This window comes from Hemiscyllium ocellatum, chromosome 15 (assembly GCF_020745735.1).
Source record: "Hemiscyllium ocellatum isolate sHemOce1 chromosome 15, sHemOce1.pat.X.cur, whole genome shotgun sequence".
NCBI lineage: Eukaryota > Metazoa > Chordata > Chondrichthyes > Orectolobiformes > Hemiscylliidae > Hemiscyllium > Hemiscyllium ocellatum.
Genome location: NC_083415.1, coordinates 56,840,303 through 56,863,371, shown reverse-complemented (window position 1 = coordinate 56,863,371; position 23,069 = coordinate 56,840,303). Strand labels below are relative to the sequence as shown.

Below are 23,069 nucleotides of genomic sequence, written 5' to 3'. Positions count from 1 at the left end.
TTTTGTTGGGAAATACCCCAGCTGCAGGCAGTGAAGTCAACAGCAAAGTCACCCCAGTTGAGATCTACAAATAAAAAGAGCACAGATGCAACTTACATGAAATAAACAACGCCTTCATCAATCCTGCCCCGAGACAGAGTTAAACCGATTAAACAAGTATTTTCTTTCGAGAAACCTCTCTCACATGAACTCAGATTGTACTAATAGCAATTAATGAGACGGCAGCAAGGTTTAATGCATATTGATGGTGGTGCACGCCACAATTTATTGCAAATGGATCACAGCTTCTCACAAGAGAAGCACGTCTTACTACAATAATGAAAAAGCCAGGGAGGGAAAGGAAGGACAGATTCCAGAATGAGAACAAAGTTCAGAAACATTTAAAAAAAATTAAACCCCCTTGTTAGAAACAGAATGGTGTTTTTAAAAAAATTTTAACCACACCTAACTTCCAATCCAGAGAAAGATAGCGGAGTCTAAAATACATGTAATAACTAACCCACTGATTAGGATAAGAACAAAGGGAGGGTAGAGAAAGTCCCTTCTCCAATAAATTGAAGAGTATCCAAATGACATCAAGCAGATTGAGGAGCTTCAAATGTGATAATTAATTTGCCTTTTTAAAATCAACTTTCAACTAAATACACAACAAAAAATCCCCAGTATACCCTTCTCACACCTATAAGATCTCCTCCATCAACAGCCCTTAATCAGCTACAGAACTGATAGGAGTCGAGATTACATACACTTTACTTTAAAAACATTGTGCTCATCAAGGAAAGGTGTTAGCACTCGGGCAAGAAATACAGAGCTCCCAATATTAGAATGAAGCAGACTCTGATCAGATGCTGTGCAGTAAGATGCCGAGTGAAATTTCCATCCAGTATTCTTCCATAGTTTCACACAAGCACCTAGTACTGCAGTCAGAGTGATGTTTCCCACACTTCCACTGGATTGATAACTTAAGCCAGGAGAGTGAGGGTGAGGCCAGGTTACTGCCCAGTACCTAAATTTAGCACTGAGCAGACTTTTCAAAGTCTAAGTCAGTGTTATTACATTGCAATTACATACGTGAACACTGAGCAAGTAGAGACATGGGTTTTCAGAAAGGATACTGCTTCATTGGAAGTCTCCTACTCAGAACAAATGTTGAACAATTTGAATGTTTAAAATAAAATATGGTTACTTGTAAATAGTCGATATTAAAATAGACCATGAGCTTAACCTTAAGATTTTATCATGAGCTAGAAAATTTAGCAGGGGCTGATCACACCATCTGGAATGATCTATTATAATTTTCACAAGTGATTTTCAGAGACACCATTAGCCACTTTTGTAGACTGGGATAAAAGATAAGAAATATGAGAAGTCAAAGCTCAGTAGTTATTTTCAGAAAATATTTAAAAATAGGGCACCATCCATTGATCTACCCTGTCTTGCCTAAACCATCTCCAGGATTTCCCGTCCACCCAAAAGACTCCCAGTCCTCCTGGATTCCCAAAACCCAAACATTTAAAAGTGGGAAAACAAAAGGGAATCAGGCATGGGTTTTGAAATTATGTGATATGAACTCTAACATAGAGCATCCATCACAAATACAAACATAGTGACAGCTGTCAATAGTCTCTTGTTACAGAACAAACTCCTAAAAGCTAGTGATGCTGCATTTATGATACAGCAATGGCCTGCTCGATCTATGGAAACATACCAGTGCTGATTTACTGTGGGGTGTTGGGAGTAAAACACCTACAAAGATGAAGTGTTGATGAGGAAGGTTTTTCAGATCATCTTACCTCATTCACTCAGCAAAGCCTTTTGCTCTGTCTCACACCACAATATATCATCCTTTAAATGCTGATGTTTCTACTCTACCTGGGGGTCCATTCCAAGTTCTAAAGCTCAACTTGGACCTCCAAGCACAGAGTTCTGCACCGGGCGGGCGGGCGGGCGGGCGGGGGGGGGGGGGGGGGGGGGGGGGGGGGGGGGGGGGGGGAACGAGAGGAGGAGGAGGAGGAGGAGGAGGAGGAGGAAAGGGTAAACAAAATCATGGACAGGTAAACAAAATCCCTGTGACACTGCAAGGTGTCCTTATTTAACCAAAGTCCCACTGGGCAGGGAAGCATCCAAGCAGATGTTATTGTCAGAGGTCCTGAGTTGTGCTCCCTCTGTAGGCAAAGTGAGTGTGAATGGACATAGATAAACTAGCAGAACCTTGAAGAAAAGCAGAGGTTAAAACAGAGAGGGGTGGGGGAAGAGAAGGAAAGAGAGAAACATTCATAAAGCTTATCCCTAAATGGAGAAAACTACCAGCAAGATTCGTTCTAAATTACCTTGATACATATGGTGGCAGCAGTGGAGACTTTGTGTAGGCTGTCCAGGAAAGATTACAAATTTTTCCAACAGTTCACTGAATTAAAGATACGCCTCTGTTATGTCGAGAGAGACAGATGTACAGATCAGGAAAGAAGGGTTTTGCAGATTGAAAACAACTTATATTCTAGGATTTTTTTTTTAGCTCCCATTCCAATTGACAAAAGCATTGCAATGCTGATCAATGCATGAGTGCCTGAGTTGGAACAGATGGCTATCAAGAGAGAGTAGGGGTCAGACAGACTCTGATGCCAAACCCTTCACCCCTCGTCCACCAGTCACAACATGCACCGTTCAGGAGCATACATGGTTAACTCACTTGAGCAAGGCACAGGAGGGATCAGTCAGTGCCTTCCTGTGGAAAAGAAAAACAGAACTCAAAATGCAAAATAAAATATGACTGCTACATGCACTGCATCAGACCCTGGCTTTCTATAAGCCACAAACACTTCTCCAGACATGATATTAACACATACAGTCAGCAAACTTACATGTTTGCTTTAACCCCATGGTGAAAGCTTACATTATATCAGCCACAGTCAGACAGACAACACATTATTGGCTAGTACATATATATTCATATCAGTTGATATCTGTGCTGCTTGTTTGAATCAAAGCTACAAAGAATATTTCTTTTAAGTTGCCATTAACAATCTGTGTATCTCATCTGCTGCCACTGTAAAACGGGGGCTCAGATCATCTTTTGTTTGCAAAACAAATGCAGAAAAAAAATTAAGATTGTCCATTAGTTTAAACAAAAAAAAGCAGTTCCAGCATTTAGCTTACCTATAAAACTATAGTATGTATAAGCACTTCATCCCCCATCATTGTCTAATTAAACAGCCCAAATGGGTATTCTGTGTGCACACTTAATGCGCTATAAATTTGTCATTTGTCACCGAATTGTTGAAAAAAGCGGTGTATGTAAACCCCAAATTCACTTTTAAAAACACACAATGAGCCAAAGCAGTCACATAAAAAACAACAGCTGAGGTATTTTTTTCCCTTAAAATACACATCTTACAACATGGACTAGTGTACAGCTGTTTAAAAACTTCAGTTTTCTGCATTTATTTGTAAAACAAAACAAAATGCTGGCACCTTTGAATTCAAAAAGTCATGATCAATTTAATCCATTCAAAATAAATTAAAAAATACAGATAGGCACTGGTGCAACCCCTCAGGTTATTTTTTTCTCTTTAAAAACAAATTAGTTGGCACATTCATAGAAAACACAAGAAGAACTGAATAACTAGCACTCTAGCATGATGTAATAAAATACTTTTGTTTCCCCATGAGTTGCCAGGGACGCAAGACACACATGACCATGTCAGTACAATATGGTATCTGCACAAATTGAACACAAAGCAGGCAGTTCGGAGTGGAGACTTTAAAAAAAAAATTGATTGATCCATGGCCTCTCCAGTTACTGTTCCTTCTTGCTTTCTTTCAAATTGTCTGTGGCTTCATCCAAAGGCTCTTTGTCACACAGGGCAGTTTTTTCTTCATACCTACGTTTGAAACAAAATAGAAGTTAAATGCGTCTGGAAGATTTATCCAAATCAAAATGCTGGTAGATAGAAGGTGAAATGCTGTCATTTTCCCCAATATCCTTTACAGCGCTGGCTTCCAGGAATTAAAATAACTGATGCAGCGTGATCCTCCTATCTCTGTCTTGTCTGATGAAACACTTCACCTTGTGCTTTATAACCAGCTGCCCTGAATAACATATCAAGAATTGAATCTGCAGAGAATAACAATGATGGCCAAAACAAATGATATTATTAAAAACAAAAGAGAAAGAAAAACACTCTTCTCATTGAGGGTTTTAAGGCCGGAGGCTGAGGATTTGATCTCTGGTCAGTATTCCACATTACCAAACTAGTTCAATGTACATGTCTCAGCAGCCCCAGGCTCAGGAGGGGAACAAGCTACGAATGCAGAGCAAGTTATTGCAGATGCTGGAACCTATGCTGAAAACAAGAAATGCTGGAAATCACAGCAGGTCAGGCAGCATCCGTGGAGAGCAAGCTAATGTTTCAAGTCTAGATGACTCTTCATTTCTGGTTTCCAGGATACAAATGTGCCCTTTAGGAGAAATGGAAGGAGATAAGATCAATTAAGCCTCCTCCAATGTTCAATTGGAGTTCACCTCAGAATCTGGCTATTCAGCCCAACTGAACAGTGTTACTATCAACAATCTTCACAAACCTCCTCCACTTCACCTGCAAACATATCTATTTTTTCCTGTTAGGTATTAGCCACTTTCTTCTTAAAGACATCAATACCAAACACCTCTACTACCCTTCAGTTCGACTGTGGATCTTTTAATCATAATCTTGGAGTAAATAAGTTTCTACTAAATTCTGGTTTTGGATTTATTGTTTACTAATTAGTTATGGCTGTTGGAGGTCAAACTGTTGAAGTGTGTCATTGGGAAAAGCACAGCAGGTCGGGTGGCATCCGAGGAGCAGGACAGTCAGATGTCTTGGGCATAAGCCCTTCATATGCCCAAAATGTCGACTCTCCTGCTCCTTGGATGCTGCCTGTCCTGCTGCGTTTTTCTAGCGACACACTTTACAACTCGACTCTCCAGCATCTGCAGTCCTCACTTTCTCCAACAAAGATCAATTGTGCAAAGTTCAGAGTTTCTAAACAGTGCGAACTGACTCTCTCTTGCCACCGCCCCTTTCACAACTATTCCACCCACAATTGGTGGACAATTTTAAAAGCATTAAAAAAGGGGTCACGATGGGGAAAAGGTTTGGCAAGTACAATGTTTACGATCTCCAGCTTTGAACTCTAAGGTGGAGATACATTTGATTTTAAAAAGGCAAATTACAAGTGCAGCTGTCAATTTTTCTGCAGGGGACAATTTAGCAACAGGTGTAGGAGAGATAGGATATGGGGAAGTTGAGATTATATCTTTCCAACAGTTGCAGAAGTGCTTTTCACAGCAGAAGAGGGAAGTTCCCTCTAGTGTTCTGCTACTGGCTAGCCCTCAAAGATCATCAAACAGAGTACTTGAAGCTATCTTAATGCTGTCTATGGGACTTGGATGATGGTAGCAATGGTAAGTGCTGTTTGAACTCCTTCAGAAGAAGGATTTTTAAATCTTCACCAACCCCCTCATCCAAGAAGCACTCTCTCACTTATCTTTCGTTGAGTTATATAGTACAGCAGACAAGGAGCCCAGTTAGCTCACTGTGTTAGGAAAAACTAACTAGTCAATGTCATTCCTCATACCTTGGGAATCATCTCCTTCTAATGTTTATCGACTGCCATTTAAGTATACTTATAAACAGCTTCCACAAAGCCTTTTAGCAGTGTATTCCAGACCACAATATGCTGCGGAAAAGGAACTTACATCTCACCAAACATTCTTTTGCTCCATTATACCGACTTCTCTTTGCCGTTGTACAGTTTGAGTTGCTTCAGTCAATTCTACTTCCATAGCACAGCTGAGAGGGCTGCGCACTAACAGCACATGGAATGGGCTTTTCATTCCCCTCTCAGCGCAGCAAGTGATGTAGTGAGCAGACTGGTTACAAGTTCAATAAGCCAATGGTGGGAAGTATAAACAAAGAGATGGGGTTCCTTTGATACTCAATGACAGGACCAGTTAGTGGTTTGCTGACTGCCCAAGGTAAACTATCCACATAAAGGCTATTGGTTTCACTTAAAGACAATGCCAAGTTACAATGAGAAGATTACTATTACCTGGCAATCATGCAAACCTTAAATTTACACTGTTCTGAACCTCTAGGATAAACCACAAAGAGTTTGATGTTATAAACAGCCTTTTCCTAGGAAAAAAGGTTAACAAAGACTATATTAAAACACAGCTACAGGCAATAGAAAAGTGCTGAAAATACATCATTCGGCAACTGAAAAAGACAGACCATTTCAATTTCAGCTCCCGCCTCTCATACTAACCTGCTATTGATAACCACTTGAATTGCTAATGAATCTTACTGCACATTCACCACTTCCCGCAGTTGCATTTCAACTAACATTCACAGCTTTTCCTTTTGGGCTAGAAGTATCACAGTGGTGTTAACTTCTCAACGGTAACTGATATCACTTGATGCCTAATGACTTGGGGCTAGACTACTTTTTCTTTGCATTGAGTTAGGTTTTAGCTCAAGGCAATTTAATGGTGTAGACAATGTGTGTGTTAACTGCTTTAGGCACATATGAATAATGTAATGAGATACCATCACAACTGAAAATTTGAATGAAGTAAAACAGGAAAAAGCAAAGAGATGACCCCAAAGGTGGATATTAAAGCAAGATTATTAATGGAAGAAAGTACTGATGTGGGAAAGAATAACTATACAAAATTGTGCTTGTGAGATGCAAACAGCAAAAAAAAACATCTTTTAGAGTTGAAACTTCAAAATCAGGACTGATAGCAGCAATGAGGAATGAGTGTTTATGGTCAAGATACAGAACCGACAGAAGGGGCTGCAGTGAGAGATAGTGTTAAGGGGTGTAAGTCTGTGAGAGGGTGTGTGGGGGAGTGTACACATACACTCCCACACACACCCTCTCACAGACCAATACCCCTTTACACTCACATACACACTCTCTCAGACACTCATAACCACATCCCCACCCACGCAAGTTTGTGGGGTGAATTTGTGCTTGCAGAATTATATGCTGCCTGATCTGCTGTGCTTTTCCAGCACCACACACTCGATTCTGATCTCCAGCATCTGCAGACCTCATTTTCTCCTAGTTTCCTCCCACAATTGAGAGACATGCAGACTAGGTGGATTGGCCATGCTAAATTGCCCAGAGATTCCAGGGATGTGTAGGCTAGGTGGATCAGCCATGGGAAGTACAGGGAAAAGCTTGAGGGATTGGTCTGGGTGGGATGCTCTTCAGAGGGTTGATGTGGATTGGACAGACTGAATGGTCTGCTTCCACACTGTTGGGATCCTCTGATTCTATGAAATCTGCTAGTATTCGTTGAGAAGGTTATAAGAAAGTTAGACAAAGATCTATTTGGATTTCCAGAGGGCCTTTGACAAGGTGCTACGGAGGCACTAAATAAACTAACAGCTGTTCGGTCCTGGCACAGACACAGGATTGACTGACTGGCAGAAGGTAGATTGGTGACAAAGGGGTCTTTTTCAGGATGTCAGATTGTGACGAGAGGAGTTTTACGGGAATTAGTGTTGGGGCCAGAACTACTCATGTTTAACAATCTGGAGGAAGGAACTAAGGACATTGTTGTCACATTTGCAGATGACATAAGATAGATGGAGGGCCAGGTAGTGTTAAGGAAGTGAGGAGGCTGCAGAATGACTTGGACAGACGAATGAGAGTGGGCAAAGAGTGACAGATGGAATATAGTGCAGGAAAGTATAAGGTTATGCATTTTAGGTAGAAGAGGTACAGACTATTTTCTAAACAGGGAAAAACTTCAGAAATTTGAAGCACAAAAGGTGAACATGAAGGTTCAATAGGCATTTCAAAAGGCAATCCAATGCTGGCATTAATTTTGAGGGGGCTAAAATACAACAGTAGAGATATACAACTAAAGCTGTACAAGGCTCGGTTGAGACTGCATTTGGGATATTAAGAGCAGTACTGGACCCTATATCGAAGGTAGGAGGTGCTGACCTTGGAGGGAGTCCAGATGAGGTTTACAAGAATGACCCCAGGAATGACCACAAGAAATGAGGTGCAGTTGAGGGCTCTGGGTCTGTACTCGATGGAGTTTAGAAGTGGGAGGGGAATCTGGTTGAAAGTTAGAGAATACGGAGAGGCCTGGATAAAGTGGATGTGGAGAAGATGATTCCAGTAGTGGGAGAGATGAGGATCTGAGGGCACAGCCTCATAGTGAAGGGGTCACCCTTTTAAAACTGAGATGAGGAGGACTTTCTTCAGCCAGAATGTGGTTAATCTGTGGGATTCATTGCTGCAGAGGGCAGTGGAGGCCAAGGCATTGAGTGCATTTAAGACAGAGATAGATAGGTTCTCGATTAGTAAAGGGATCAAAGATTATGGGTGTGGGTGGGCTATTTTTCAAAGGGTCGGTGTGGACTTGTTGGGCTGAAGGGCCTGTTACTACATTGTAGGGATTCTGTGATTCTAAGGCAGAAAAATGGGGATGAGAAACACATCAGCCATGATCAAATGGTGAAGCAGATTAGATCTCGGCATTTCTGTTCACATTTACAGAAAGCCCTGTAAACCCTATGAACCAAGTCTATAATTTAGGGGCGGCACGGTGGCAGCACAGTTGTTAACATGGGTTCAATTCCTGTCTCAGGTGACTGACTGTGTGGAGTTTGCACATTCTCCCTGTGTCTGCGTGGGTTTCCTCCGGTTTCCTCCCACAGTCCAAAAATGTGCAGGTTAGGTGAATTGGCCATGCTAAATTGTTCGTAGTGTTAGGTGAAGGGAAATGGGTCTGGGTGGGTTGCGCTTCGGCGGGTCAGTGTGGACTTGTTGGGCCGAAGGGCCTGTCTCCACACTGTAATTAATCTAATCTAATCTAAAAACTCGAGTGTCCCTCAAATACAACACTTCTGCTTCACTATTTCACTTTGCATTCATTTGAAAATTCAAAAATTAGTCATTCAAACTTAACATAAAATCACTTCAAGGTGATAAATGTACAAAGTCCAGTTAAATGGAAGATCTGCCGGAGCGTGCGGAATTAGTCACTCTTGGTGGGACATTAAAATCACAGAACAAATTTCATTTTAAAAAAAAGTACAGCAGGCACTAGAAATCTCAAATAGAAGCAGAAAATACTGCAAACACTCGATAGTCAGGCAGCATTCACTGTCAAAGAAAGAGTTAATGCTTTCACCAGAAATGTTAACTGCTTTGCCCAGCAGAGACGCGATAGAGAGGAGTGGAAGCTGGCTGACTGAATATGTTCAAGCCTGAGTTAGATATATTTTGATGAACAAGGGACACAGGAGAGTGGAGCGAAGATCACAATTACAGCAGCTATGATCTTGTCAAATGGCCTGGCACCTTAAAGGATCAAATGGCCTGCTTATGTTATATCTGATGATCTCCTGCTGCCCAACCTGTTGAGAATTTCCAGCACTTCGTTTTTATTGAGAACAACTTCTATGTTCAATTCCATACGCAGCTAGGGTCTCAATCACAACCTTCAAACTGGGGTTAAATACGTGGAGCAGGTTTCACTTACCAAATAAAAACCAAAAAAGGAGAGAGAATGCTGTAAATCAGAAACAAAAACAGAAACCGTTAGAAAAGCTCAGCAGGTCTGGCAGTTGAAGAGAAATCAGGGTTAACATTTTGGATCCGGTGACCCTTCCTCAGAACCAGACCAGAAACGTTAACCGGGATTTGTCTTCACTGATGCTGCCAGACCTGCTGAGCTTTTCCAGCGGCTTCTGTTTTGGTTTCACTTCCTCACCTCCTGGTATTGGCTCAAAAGGATTAAACTGGTCATCAGTCTATTTTTTCCAAACAAGAAACACTCTTGGGAGACTTAAAAAACTTTCTGCACCAGAGTGTTAGCAGCAAACAATAATTTCAAGTTGGATAGGCACTTCAAGGAAATAAATTTATAGCATTATAGGATACAGCAGGGGAATGGGACTATTGTACTGCTCTATGTAAATTGATGGAGTAGCTTCTGTGCTGTAATATCTCTCACTCTATTACAGGACAGCTCAAGCACCAACATGCAAGTTGCTCATTGCCATTAATAAGGTGCATCATCAAAAGTGCAATTATGGAGTCTGATGATTAAGTGATTTTCCATCCGCTGAAGATCAAATCCAACATCTATGGAACAGACGCTGTGAAGGAAAAAGGAACGTGTCTGGGGAAAAAAGGCTTCTTGATACTGTGGTCAAGCACATGGTTACACCTACTCAAAGCAACTAGAAAAGTCAGGGTCTGGGCTATCTTCTCGAAATGTTTTGACTGGGGTCTGGCCTAGATTAGATTAGATTCCCTACAGTGTGGAAACAGGCCTTTCGGGCTAATAAGTCCACACCGACTCTCCGGAGAGTAACCCACCCAGACCCATTTCCTCTGACTAATGGCCTGGTCCATAACACTAGCCACAATCAGTTCTGAAGAAGAGTCACTGCTTGAATTGTTGACACTGTCTTCTCTCCACAGATGCTGCCACACCTGCTTCGTTTCTCCAGCTATTTCTGTCTTTGTGAAACAACAGAGCTCATGGGGGCTGTATGCTCTTTCACTTTAATGATGTGCTTGTGAAGTACTGGAGTGAATACTGAAATAAAGCCATCCAGCATAATGGATGCACAGAGATGGCCATGCTGAAGAATTAGCAATTGTGACACACATCCCACAAGTACAGCAGCTAAGCTTTGCTCAGGGTCATGTTAAGGGCATGCATTTGAAGCTGCTCATTAATGCATTAAACAGGTCAACCTTCAATGAGAAACACTTCTTTAAAATTGAAACTATGCACAAGGAGAAAGGAAACAAACACAGAAGTTAAACAAGCTTGCTCTGCAGCAACATGCTGGAAATAATACACAGGCAAAGCATGGCAAGACGTCGGTGTACCTGACCTGTTGATGGCTCCACAAGCCTGGTCACATGACTACATGGGGCTCGGGTTCGTCCGCCTTCGGCGGGGGGAGTTGGGCTTTTGCTGCATAGAGTTGACCAGACTCGCAGGGGAGCCCGAGACAGTGGGGAAGTGGGTGAGTCTTGGCGTGTGTGGCATGATCTCAGCTGAAGACTCGTAGCTGATTGAGTAACAGAAAGTGAAAAAGAAAGAGGGATAGGGGAAGAAGAGAACAAATAAAAGGAACTTTTATTAAGAAAGAGAGTGCACAAAACAAACTTTTTTAAAAAAGCAAATGCGAAGAAATTTCAGAACTCCCATTAATACAAACCATGGCATTCAGAATTCCTTTATAAATTTAGAACCAAGTATAATATTTGGAAGGAATCTCGTTCTGAGAAGGTTTCAAAACCTACTTGTCTGGTTTAGGACAGCCATGCATACACGATTGGATTTATTAACTGAAGTTGCTACCCTGGAAATCAAAATGTTGAACTTTTAATTGGAATGGTGAACAAATAAAATAAGCAAAAGACTACCCTTCATTCCCTTTTTTGTCCAGTCACCAGGATGATAGAAAGGCTTTCTCTGAATGTCAATTTGCTATTGACTGGGGAAAAGTACGGTGAAAGCATAATAGCCACACAGACCCATGCAACAAGTCAATGAGACATCAGTTACAGAATGCACTTGAAAACTAAGTCTGTTTCTGACTAGTCCCAAATCCTGGAGTCTTCTGACTCACACGTTGCACCACTGAGTTAACTAATTGGTGGTAGGGGATAGATCTACCATCAAAACTTTCTGATCTGTAACAATAAATTGTAGAAGTTTTGCAATTTGACAAGAGAGGAAACAAGGGCTGAAGTTTCTGATCCTGGTTGCAACATTATTTAACAACCCTCAAGCGCATTTTTGCAGCCAGCATTAAGCTCAATAAATGAAACCTCCCAGGGTGAAGAGTCAAGTTCAGGTCATACAAATAGGAAAAATCAGCTGTCTAGAGAAAGCAAAGGGAATGTAGTTTTTACATTTATTCACAGGATGTGAGCATCACTGGCTAGGCCAGCATTTATTGCCTCTCTCCATTAACAGGACTTATACACTTAATGGTAAGGTCCTAGGGAGTGTTGCTGAACAGAGAGACCTTGGAGTGCAGGTTCATAGCTCCTTGAAAGCGGAGTCACAGGTAGATAGGGTAGTGAAGGCGGCATTTGGTATGCTTTCCTTTATTGGTCAGAGTATTGAGTACAGGAGTTGGGAGGTCATTTGCAGCTGTACAGGACATTAGTTAGGCCACTCTTGGAATATTGTGTGCAATTCTGGTCTCCTCCCCATCGGAAAGATATTGTGAAACTTGAAAGGGTTCAGAAAAGGTTTACAAAGATGTTGCCAGGGTTGGAGGATTTGAGCTACAGGGAGAGGCTGAACAGGCTGGGGCTGTTTTTCCTGAAGCGTCAGAGGCTGAGAGGTGACCTTATAGAGATTTACAAAATTATGAGAGGCATGAATAGGGTAAATAGGCAAAATCTTTTCCCTGGGGTCGGGGAGTTCAGAACTGGAGGGCATAGGTTTAGGGTGAGAGGGGAAAGACATGAGACACCTGAGGGCAACTTTTTCATGCAGAGGGTGATGCGTGTATGGAATGAGCTGCCAGAGGATGTAGTGGAGGCTGGTACATTTGCAACATTTAAGAGGCATCTGGAGGGGTATATGAATAGGAAGAGTTTGGAGGGATATGAGCCGGATGCTGGCAGGTGGGACTAGATTGGGTTGGGATATTTGGTCGGCATGGACAGGTTGGACAGAAGGCTCTGTTTCCGTGTTGTACATCTCTATGACTCTAATTGCCCAGATAGCTGCTGAAAGTCAACCACACTGTTGTGGGTCTGAAGTCAGATCTAAGCCAAACCACATAAGGATAATAATTTCTTTCCCTAAGTTACGCCAGAGAACAGAGGTAGCTGGGTAACAGAGGTGGGAAGGGGAGGAAGGAGGTGCAGGGATCCCCTGTGGTCGTTCCCCTCAACAATATGTATACCACTTTGCATACTGTTGGGGGGCTCGGCCTAGCAGGGGTAAGCTGCAGTGACCGGGTCTCTGGCACGAGGTCCGGCTCTGACGCCCAGAAGGGAAAGGGGGAGAGGAGGAGAGCGCTAGTTATGGGAGACTCTATAGTTAGAGGGACAGACAGGCGGTTCTGTGGACATGGGCGAGACTCTCGGATGGTTTGTTGCCTTCTGGGTGCCAGGGTCCGAGACGTCTTGGACCGTGTCTTCAGAATCCTTAAGGGGGAGGGTGTGCAGCCAGAAGTCATGGTGCACATTGGCACCAACAACATAGGTAGGAAGAGGGGTGGGGAGGTCATTCAGGAGCTCAGGGAGTTAGGCTGGAAGCTAAAAGCTAGGATGGACAGAGTCGTCATCTCTGGGTTGTTGCCGGTGCCACGTGACAGTGAGGCAAGGAATAGGGAGGGGGGCAGTTGAACACGTGGTTGCAAGGATGGTGTAGGAGGGAGGGCTTCAGGTATGTGGACAATTGGACTGCATTCTGGGGAAGGGGGACCTGTACAAGCAGGACGGGTTGCACCTGAACCAGAAGGGCACCAATATCCTGGGGGGTAGGTTTGCTAGCACTCTTCAGGGGAGTTTAAACTAATTTGGCAGCGGGATGGGATCCGGACTTATAGTCCAGCAAGTAGGTTAGCTGTTTTTCAGGATGTCCAAGAATGTAGGGAGGCTGTGGAGAAGGTAGCACTGACAGGGAATACTTGCGGACACAGAGATGGGTTCACGTGTGCATACTTCAACGCAAGGAGTATCAGAAATAATGTGGGTGAACTTAAGGCGTGGATCGGTACTTGGGACTACGATGTTGTGGCCATCACGGAAATGTGGATAGAAGAGGGACAGGAATGGTTGTTGGAGGTTCCTGGTTACAGATGTTTCAGTAAGATTTGGGTGGGGGGCTGCAGAAAGGCAGTTCGAGGGGGATCTGCCTTTGGAGGTAGTATGGGCTGAAGTCAGAAATAGGAAAGGAGCAGTCACCTTGTTGGGTGTTTACTATAGGCCCCCCAATAGCAGCAGAGATGTGGAGAAACAGATTTTGGAAAGGTGCAGAAGCCACAGGGTAGTAGTCATGGGCGATTTCAACTTCCCAAATATTGACTGGAAGCTCTTTAGATCAAGTAGATTGGACGGGGTGGTGTTTGTGCAGTGTGTCTAGGAAGCTTTTCTAACTCAGTATGTAGATTGTCCGACCAGAGGGGAGGCCATATTGGATTTGGTATTTGGTAATGAACCGGGACAAGTGATGGGCTTGTTAGTGGGTGAGCATTTTGGTGATGGTGACCACAAGTCTGTGACTTTCACCTTGGTTATAGAGAGAGATAGGTGCGTGCAACAGGGCAGGTTTTACAATTGGGGGAAGGGAAAATACGATGCTGCAAGACAGGATCTGAGGAGCATTAACTGGGAGCATAGGCTGTCGGGGAAGGATGTCGTTGAAATGTGGAACTTTTTCAAGGAACAGATATGACGTGTCCATGATATGTATGTACCTGTCAGGCAGGAAAGAGATGGTCGTGTGAGGGAACCTTGGTTGACGAGGGAAGTTGAATGTCTTGTGAGGAGGAGGAAGGAGGCTTCCATAAGGTTGAGGAAACGAGGTTCAGACAGAACGTTGGAGAGATACAGGATAGCCAGGAGGGAATTGACGAAAGAGATTAGGAGAGCTAAGAGAGGGCATGAAAAATCATTGGCAGGTAGAATCAAGGATAACCCCAAGGCCTTTTATGCGTATGTGTGAAACATGAGAATGACGAGAACGAGGGTAGGTCCGATCAAGGACAGCAGTGGGAGACTATGTATTGAGTCAGAAGAGATAGGAGAGGTCTTGAATGAGTACTTTTCTTCAGTATTTACAAATGAGAGGGACCGTATGAAACGGACTGGTAAGCTACAGGAGATACTTGTTAGGAAGGAAGATGTGTTGGGCATTTTGAAAAACTTGGGGATAGACAAGTCCCCCGGGCCTGACGGGATATATCCTAGGATTATGTGGGAAGCAAGAGAGAAAATTGCAGAACCGTTGGCAATGATCTTTTCCTCTTCACTGTCAATGGGGGCGGTGCCAGGGGACTGGAGAGTGGCGAATGTTGTGTCCCTGTTCACAAAAGGGAATAGGGATAACCCCTAGAATTACAGGCCAGTTAGTCTTACTTCGGTGGTAGGCAAAATAATGGCAAGGGTACTGAGGGATAGGATTTGAGAGTATCTGGAAAGACACTGCTTGATTAGGGACAGCCAGCACGGATTTGTGAGGAGTAGGTCTTGCCGTACAAGTCTTATTGAATTCTTTGAGGAGGTGACCAAGTATGTGGATGAGGGTAGAGCAAAGGATGAAGTCAGAGAGTGGTGGTAGATGGTAAATATTCAGCCTGGAGCCCAGTTACAAGTGGAGTTCCGCAGAAATCAGTTCTAGGTCCTCTGCTGTTGGTAATTTTTATTAATGACTTGGAAGAGGGAGTCGAAGGATGGGTCAGTAAATTTGCAGACGATACGAAGATTGGTGGAGTTGTGGATAGTGAGGAGGGCTGTTGTCGACTGCAAAGGGACTTAGATATGATGCAGATCTGGGCTGAGGAGTGGCAGATAGAGTTCAACCCTGTCAAGTATTTTGGAAGGACAAATAAGAATGCGGAATACAGGGTTAACGGTAGGGTTCTTAGTAAGGTGGAGGAGCAGAGGGATCTTGGGGTCTATGTTCATAGATCTTTGAAAGTTGCCACTCAGGTGGATAGAGCTTGTAAGAAGGCCTATGGTGTATTAGCGTTCATTAACAGAGGGATTGAATTCAAGAGTCGTGAGGTGATGTTGCAGCTGTATAGGACCTTGGTAAGGCCACAGTTGGAGTAGTGTGTGCAGTTCTGGTCGCCTCATTTTAGGAAAGATATGGAAGCTTTGGAGAGGGTGCAGCAGAGATTTACCAGGATGTTGCCTGGAATGGAGAATAGGTCGTACGAGGATAGGTTGAGAGTGCTAGGCCTTTTCTCATTGGAACGATGAAGGATGAGGGGTGACTTGATAGAGGTTTATAAGATGATCAGGGGAATAGATAGAGTAGATAGTCAGAGACTTTTTCCCCGGGTACAACAGATTATTACAAGGGGACATAAATTTAAGGTGAAGGGTGGAAGGTATAGGGGGGATGTCAGGGGTAGGTTCTTTACCCAGAGAGTGATGGGGGCATGGAATGCACTGCTTGTGGGAGTGGCAGAGTCAGAATCATTGGTGACCTTTAAGCAGCAATTGGATAGGTGCTTAAGCTAGGACAAATGTTTGGCACAACATCATGGGCCGAAGGGCCTGTTCTGTGCTGTATTGTTCTATGTTCGAAGTGTAGTGAACCAGATGGGTTTTTCCAACAAGCGACAAGTAGACTCGTCGTTCCAGATTTTTACTAGATTCAAATTCCACCATCTGCCATGGCAGGATTCAAAGCCGGGTCTCCAGAATATTATCTGGGTCTCTAGATTAACAGTTCAGTGATAACACCACTATACTATCGCCTCCCCCAAGGTAGTGTCTGTACCTTCGTATGCATCAACACATTTCAGCTGAAGAAGAATTACATTCAGCAAAGACAAAAGGAAAAACCCTCATCTTTCAGCTTACGTTCCATGAGCACTTTACACCTTTTCACTATGTATCATTCTGCTCTTTGAAAACGTGTGATAGAACACATTTCCTCAGCCTGTGTGCGCGCGAAAACATGTTAATAGTCTTTTATTGGGAAAATAGAGAGGTGAAACACAATAAGGAGCCCCAGCTTTATTAAAACGGAATTCACCAATATTGAGTCTTCACATGTACAAAGAAAGTCGATCAGTCTCAATTTATCCAGTATAAACCTACTGGAAACTCAGACTGGGTACTGCACCTGGATGACCAGCTTTTCCTTCTATTCCTATCTACTCTGTGGAGAAGATAGCAAGATATCCAACAACCTAAGAGAATGGATCAGTCATTCAATGGTAGGGAAAACTCACCTATATAAAAGTGTTTCCAGATACGCATAAAATTGCTAAAGTAAAGTTGGGTGATTGTACAATTTTTCAGTACATTGCTTCACTTCAAATTTCTGCTCTCTAACTCCAAGAAAATATTAGAAATCATGGTCTTTCAATCAGAGTTACTGCAATGCTTTATCAGATGGTTTATCAGAGAGTTCAAACAGTAGATTTCCGCAATTCTGCAGAGCTCTAACTAGTGGGTTAAGCCGATAAAAGGCTTACCAAGTTGCTGACTGTTGACGACTCAAACTTTTGTTGGCAAGTGCGGGTGTTGCTGGGATTGAACAGACAAGGGCATGGCCACATGGCTCTCCAAGTTAAAAAAAAAATCACTGTTCTATCTGCACCTCGGCTGATGTGTAAAGTGTCCATCTGGGCACAAAATCTGAATACTGCACTCAAGAGTCAACTCTTCAGATACTAGGACAAAATATGTAAGAAAAAAGAAAACCAGTTCTCTGGTCCCATCCAGGTCACTACACAAAACATTTCTGCATAAAATAACTGACCTCCCTGAAGTATCACAAAACAAGCAGGATCAGTGCAGTAACAAAGGTTAACATATACAGGGACTTGCTGTGCAATGCCAAAAACCTGATTGGAGACAGACAAAAGGTTTGTGTGAAGAAGTGTGGCAACAGAGAATAACAGAGTCAAGCTTACATTTATACAGCATCGCTCATATAGATCAACTCCTACCATCCTCAGGTGCCATGCTCCAGAATTTAACACAAGCAAAAAAAAACCTCTTCAATTCCTCTTAAGTTCTTTTGTCAACTTTTGGAAATCTGACCGCAGGCAACAGACCTTCTGCTCAGGGGGAACAGTTTCACCCCCCATTGCTTGATTAAAATTCTTGGTTTATTTGCGCTAAGGTCAACAATCTCAGATTTCGTAAAGTCTCAATCCAAATCAACTCAGCCACAATCACAAACCAGTTTGTCTGCCATTCCCGAAGGCCTAATGTGCTTCCAAAAGCATGGCACCCAATATTATAAACAACCCTCCAGCTGAGTTCTAACCAGGGATTTGGAAAGGCTTACTGTGACTTGTTAAATATTCAATGACCCATTTACAAAGCTAAGTACCATATACAATTTGCTTAACAGCCCAAATATCAAAAGGAGCTTTTAAATGTAGAAGCATATTTTGGCATTTCTCTTTTGCATTTTCCAGTAGATACTAACTATTGCTGCAGTTTGATTTCATGGGTCCTTCTTTATATTAAGCAAAGTTACAAAGTGATTATGAAGATTATTCCAGCTAATGTACTATGAATGTGCAATAAGTCACTGGATAGCAACTACAATTGGGAACTTTGGCTGTTTTTTTTCCCTCACATACCCAGAGTTAATTTTAACGTCTCAGTTAATGCTTTTGCTGAGATCAGACAACGCAGCTGCCCAACAATCTTCTGTCAAGAATGACTTAACGCTTCAAGAAGCAAGGTGAGTTTAACCACTTGATAGTCAAATGCTTAGACTCAAGTCTTCAATTTATTAAGAAATCAGCAAATTAAAATGAATCCCTACCCCTGTATTACTGAACATCAAGAAACATACTAATTTCTTGCCATGTCCCACTTTACGGAGCAAACTCCACAAAGACATGCAAATAAATTAGGTTACGCCAATTTAAAAAAGAACTTTTGAGGATACCATATCAAAACACTCCCATCCAACAAAAGAAACAACAAAAAACTTACATTAGTTTCTTGCTTTTCAAGATCTCAACACATTTCAAAATATTTCATAGCCCAAAACCTGTTTGACAATTAGCTACATTTATGGGGAATGTCAACATGGATACAGTCCAGTCTCAAAACAAGACAGTGACAAATAATCAGTTATATTTTGGTGATGTTGGTTGAGGGATAAAAGCTGGCCAGGGCTGCCCTGACACTCCATGGATCTTCTTCAAATATCACCAGAAGCTCTTGTATGACTGTGCAAGTGACCTAACACAGTCTTGGTTCAAGGTCTCAGACTTGCAAAAAAGTGCCTTGAAAGGCAATGGGAGGAAAAAATTCTGAGCCGCTCAAGTTACCGAGGGGTATCAGCAAAGGGTACAGTTAATAATAACCAACAGTATAACAGTGGTACACGAGTTCAAAATTGTGAACAGCAGATTTAAGAGGAAGAAAAAAGAACAATGAACACTCACATTATAGTTCCACATAGGGTAGCGGAAGAAAATTAAAATCCATCAACTGGCTCTGATTGGGGGAGGGATGATGAAAATAAGCCAGTTTTAAAAAATAAAAATTAAAATAGTTGAACCAAATAATGTTCCTGTGTTTGAGGGATTAAAGCAAACCTAAGATACTCAAGTTAGACAAGACAGACACAGTTATTCAAAAGTTACACAGCCCACAGCCACCTGTTCCAACAGGCTGGCCAAGTTGGCAAACCATGCTGAGTTTGGAATATGGATATTATCAACAAATCTCAAAATGATCAGGATGCAAAAGCAGTGTAGACACACTGTATGTGAATCAAAGATAGAGTGAATAAGATGATTTCTCAAGTTAGCTAAAAATTACCAACCAATCCATATTAAAATTCAGAACTGAATGCAAGCAAACTACTTGGTTCTCATTTTTAAACCATGATTGTGAGAATGTCTTGGTTGTTGATGTAGGTCCCTGCTCTCCTATAAACCCTGTGATTTCAATTTCTCTCTTCGAACGCAAAAAAAACATTTTGCTCAGCTGTTGCAATGCAGTTTGAGAACCAAAACAAAAAAATGCCTCCTTGTTTTTCATCTGCAAACAGCTGTAGGCTGAATTTCAGGTGTTCACTATAGGATCAGAACATGGTCGCATTCAGTGTGCAACAGAGTCTCTGGATTAATTAAAAATCAAAGCAACAAGCAGGTGCTCATTTGGCATTAGCGCGCCTCGATTCCCTGGGAACACAAGACTACAAATTTTTCCATGCAGCTGGCCTACTGAGTACTAATGACCAACAAGCTGAGGAATTCTTTGCTGTTGTGGCCTTTCACATTAAGTTAGACTCTTACAGATTCACCCAGAGAATGATCGTCCCTTCGGAGTAACAAGTGCTTTTTAAATCGTGTTACTTCTTTCCCCCACTGTGGCACTGACTCATTGGAATATAATTCCAAAAGGCACCAGCAGCTCACAAAAGTGATCTTCATTCACACAAAGCAGTAACTGTATGTGTCAGCAATATGACTCAGAGGATTCTGGCATCTAGATTGTGGAAAACCTTATTTGGCATCTACATGGTCAAACTTCCTGCTATAAGCAGATTAACATTAGGCAGGCAGAGAGGGAATTACGCTGTCTAGAAATGATTTGGAGGTGCTGGTGTTAGACTGGGGTGTACGACGTTAAAAATCACAATACCAAGTTATAGTCCAGTAGGCTTATTTAGAGGCACTAGCTTTCAGAGCTCTGCTCCTCCATCAGGTGCACTCTGAAAGCTAGTGCCTCCAAATAAACTTGCTGGACTATAACCTGGTGTCGTGTAATGCTTAGCTGTCTAGAAAGTCCAGGCTGGTAGAGCAGAATCCATCAAGTCCATTACACTCACCAACTGGTTTTCCACTTTAGTTACTGCCATGGCCCCAAGTTCAGAGACATGTAGAAAGGGGAAGCTCATGCCACCACAAGTGGCCCAGCTACATAAATCTGGGGATGGGAGAGGAGAGACTGCGATTCCGAAAGAGGGGGAAACATGGTTCCTTTAGCCATAGATATGACCACTCCAGGGTGGCACACCAACAAGGCAATGTCACTGACCAACTTCAGGATATTCTTTTGGGAAGGGTAAGGAGTCAGAGGTCCATTTTGGCATAATTGACATTGATTGAAAGATGGGATAAGGTCCTTGGTAAAAAGGTTGAAAAGGAGGCAGTAATGGCACGATTGCTCCCAGTACGACTTGCTACTATGTACAGAAATGGAAAGATTGAGCAAATGAACAAACGGTTGGTAAAATGATTCAGGAGAGTTAGCTTTAAATTTCTGGGGCACTGGGATCTGTACAAAGAGGGTGGATTACACTTTTGCAGAAATGTCTAACATTCAAAACTGTGGACCTAGTGCTGAAACGTGGAACAAGTGTAGGTTTAGTGTAATTTTGGCAGGACTGACTCGATGGGTCAAAGGGCTCCTTCTATGCTGTATGATTGTATAACTGGGACTAATATCTTTGCAGGGAGATTTGCTAGCACTTTTGGTGAGGGTTTAAATATGTTCATCAGGGGATGGTATCTCAAGAGAAAATTCAAATAGAACTGAAAGAAAATACTGGAAGTTTTAAATCAAAACCTTGAATTAATCTGGGTCGAATTATGGAAAGCATTAAAACAGGAGAATTTTAACACCTGATCTGCTGGTACAAAGCATGCCCATGAAGACAAATGAAATGATAGCACTAGAAGTAAAAGGGTAGGATTTAATTACCAAGACTAGGAACATTATATTAAGAATATCTGACATTCAGCAGACATTGACAGAAAGGAAAAGGAGGTGGGATGCTACTGATAATTAGGGACAGGATCAGTGTATTAGTGAGAGGGGATCTCTGACCAGATAAACAGGATGTGGAATCTGTTTGGCTGGAGCTAAGAAACAACAAGGAGCAGCAAACCTGAATTTATAGGCTGCCAAACAGTAGGACACTATATAGATCAGAAAAAAGAAGGTACACGGAAAAAGGGGAAAGGAAATCATAGGTGATTTGAATTTACAATGGGCAAGTCTAATGAGCACCAATGCTGTGGAGTGTGTGTTCCTGGCATGTGGTTGCAAGAGTTTTCAGAAGCAAATGCTTCAGAACCAAACAAGGCAGAGGTTATTTTAGAACCAGCATTATGTAATGACAATGTTAATTAATAATCTTGCTGCAAATGAACTTTTAGAGAATGGTGATCATTGTGTGATAGAATGTTCCTTTAAAAGATGTGCTTCAAACTGAAACATCTTTAATCGAAACAAGGGCAGTTATAAAGGCATGAGGACGACGTTCGTTGTAACGGACTGGAAAGATACATTAAAAGGTTTGAAGACAGATAGGCAATGGCTGGTTTTTAAAGAACAAATGTTTTGTTTTTGAAAATATACATTACTTTAAAAGGTAAAAATACCCATTAGGAAACATGAGCGTGCCATGGCTAACAAACAAAGTTAAAGATAAATTCATAAACTTCTTTAAATATTGCCAAAAAAGTTCCTTGAGGATTGAAAGAATTTGATCTCAACAGGGAAGACAAGAAACTGATAAAAGCGTAGAACTTGAATATAAAATAGCAAGATACAAGGAAAAAAGGTAAATGCTTTCATAGGTACATAAGACGAGCAAATTGGCAAAACAAATATGGATCAATTAAAGGCAGAAATAAGACAATTTATAAAAGGGAAGAGAGAAATTACAGAGAAACTAAATTAGTACTTTGCACCTGTCTTCAGAGGAAGATGCAATCAGTCTTCCTGACATAATTAAGAGTCTAGCAAGAGTGGAGAACTGAAAAATTAATATTAACAAGTAACATTGGAGAAATCAATGGGGCTGAAACTAGACAGATCCTCGGACTTGCTGACCTTATATTAGTGCGCTTGAAGAGACGGCTATTGAAGTAGTGGATACATTGTTGATCATCTTTCAAAATTCTAACAGAGTTAACATGCATTTATGAAGTGGAAATTTGACAAACCTGAGCATTATTTTTGAGGAGTTACTAGCAGTGCAAGGAAGGCAGAACCAGTGGATTTGGTACATTTGAATTTGCAGAAGATTTTTGATACAGTCCCACTCAGGAGGTTAGAAAGCAATCAAAGCATATAAAATTGAGGTATTACACTAGTGTTGAATGGGGATTGGTTGATAAAGGTAAACTGCCTTGGCCCCAGAGGACCATGGGACTGCTCTCATTACAGATGACAGGTGTTGAGTTTAACTCGCGGGTCACTAGATCTTAGGCGAACAGCGAAGTTGAGAAGGTGCATTCTTCATGATGACCTCAGCCAGTGCGGGAATTGCATCTGTGCTATTGGCGTCACTGAATTGCAAACCAGCCGTCCAGGCAACTGCACTAACTGACCAGCGCATT

The 23,069-nt window shown here is 42.1% G+C and overlaps 1 protein-coding gene across 2 annotated transcripts in view; it reads right to left on the bottom strand.

Moving 5' to 3' along the window:
* Positions 1-1,984: 1,984 nt before the first annotated feature.
* The window catches only part of hm13 (histocompatibility (minor) 13), a 75,414-nt gene continuing 54,329 nt past the window's right edge, over positions 1,985-23,069 (bottom strand). The window contains exons 12-13 of one of the 2 annotated variants that reach the window (XM_060836149.1): positions 10,920-11,099; positions 3,808-3,881 (exon numbers count right to left, since the gene is read on the bottom strand). In XM_060836149.1, the coding sequence (XP_060692132.1) occupies positions 10,952-11,099 (148 nt within the window). In that variant the 3' untranslated portion in view covers positions 3,808-3,881; positions 10,920-10,951. Of the gene's footprint in view, positions 3,882-10,919; positions 11,100-23,069 lie in introns of both variants that reach the window. The other variant, XM_060836150.1, reaches the window with a different exon arrangement.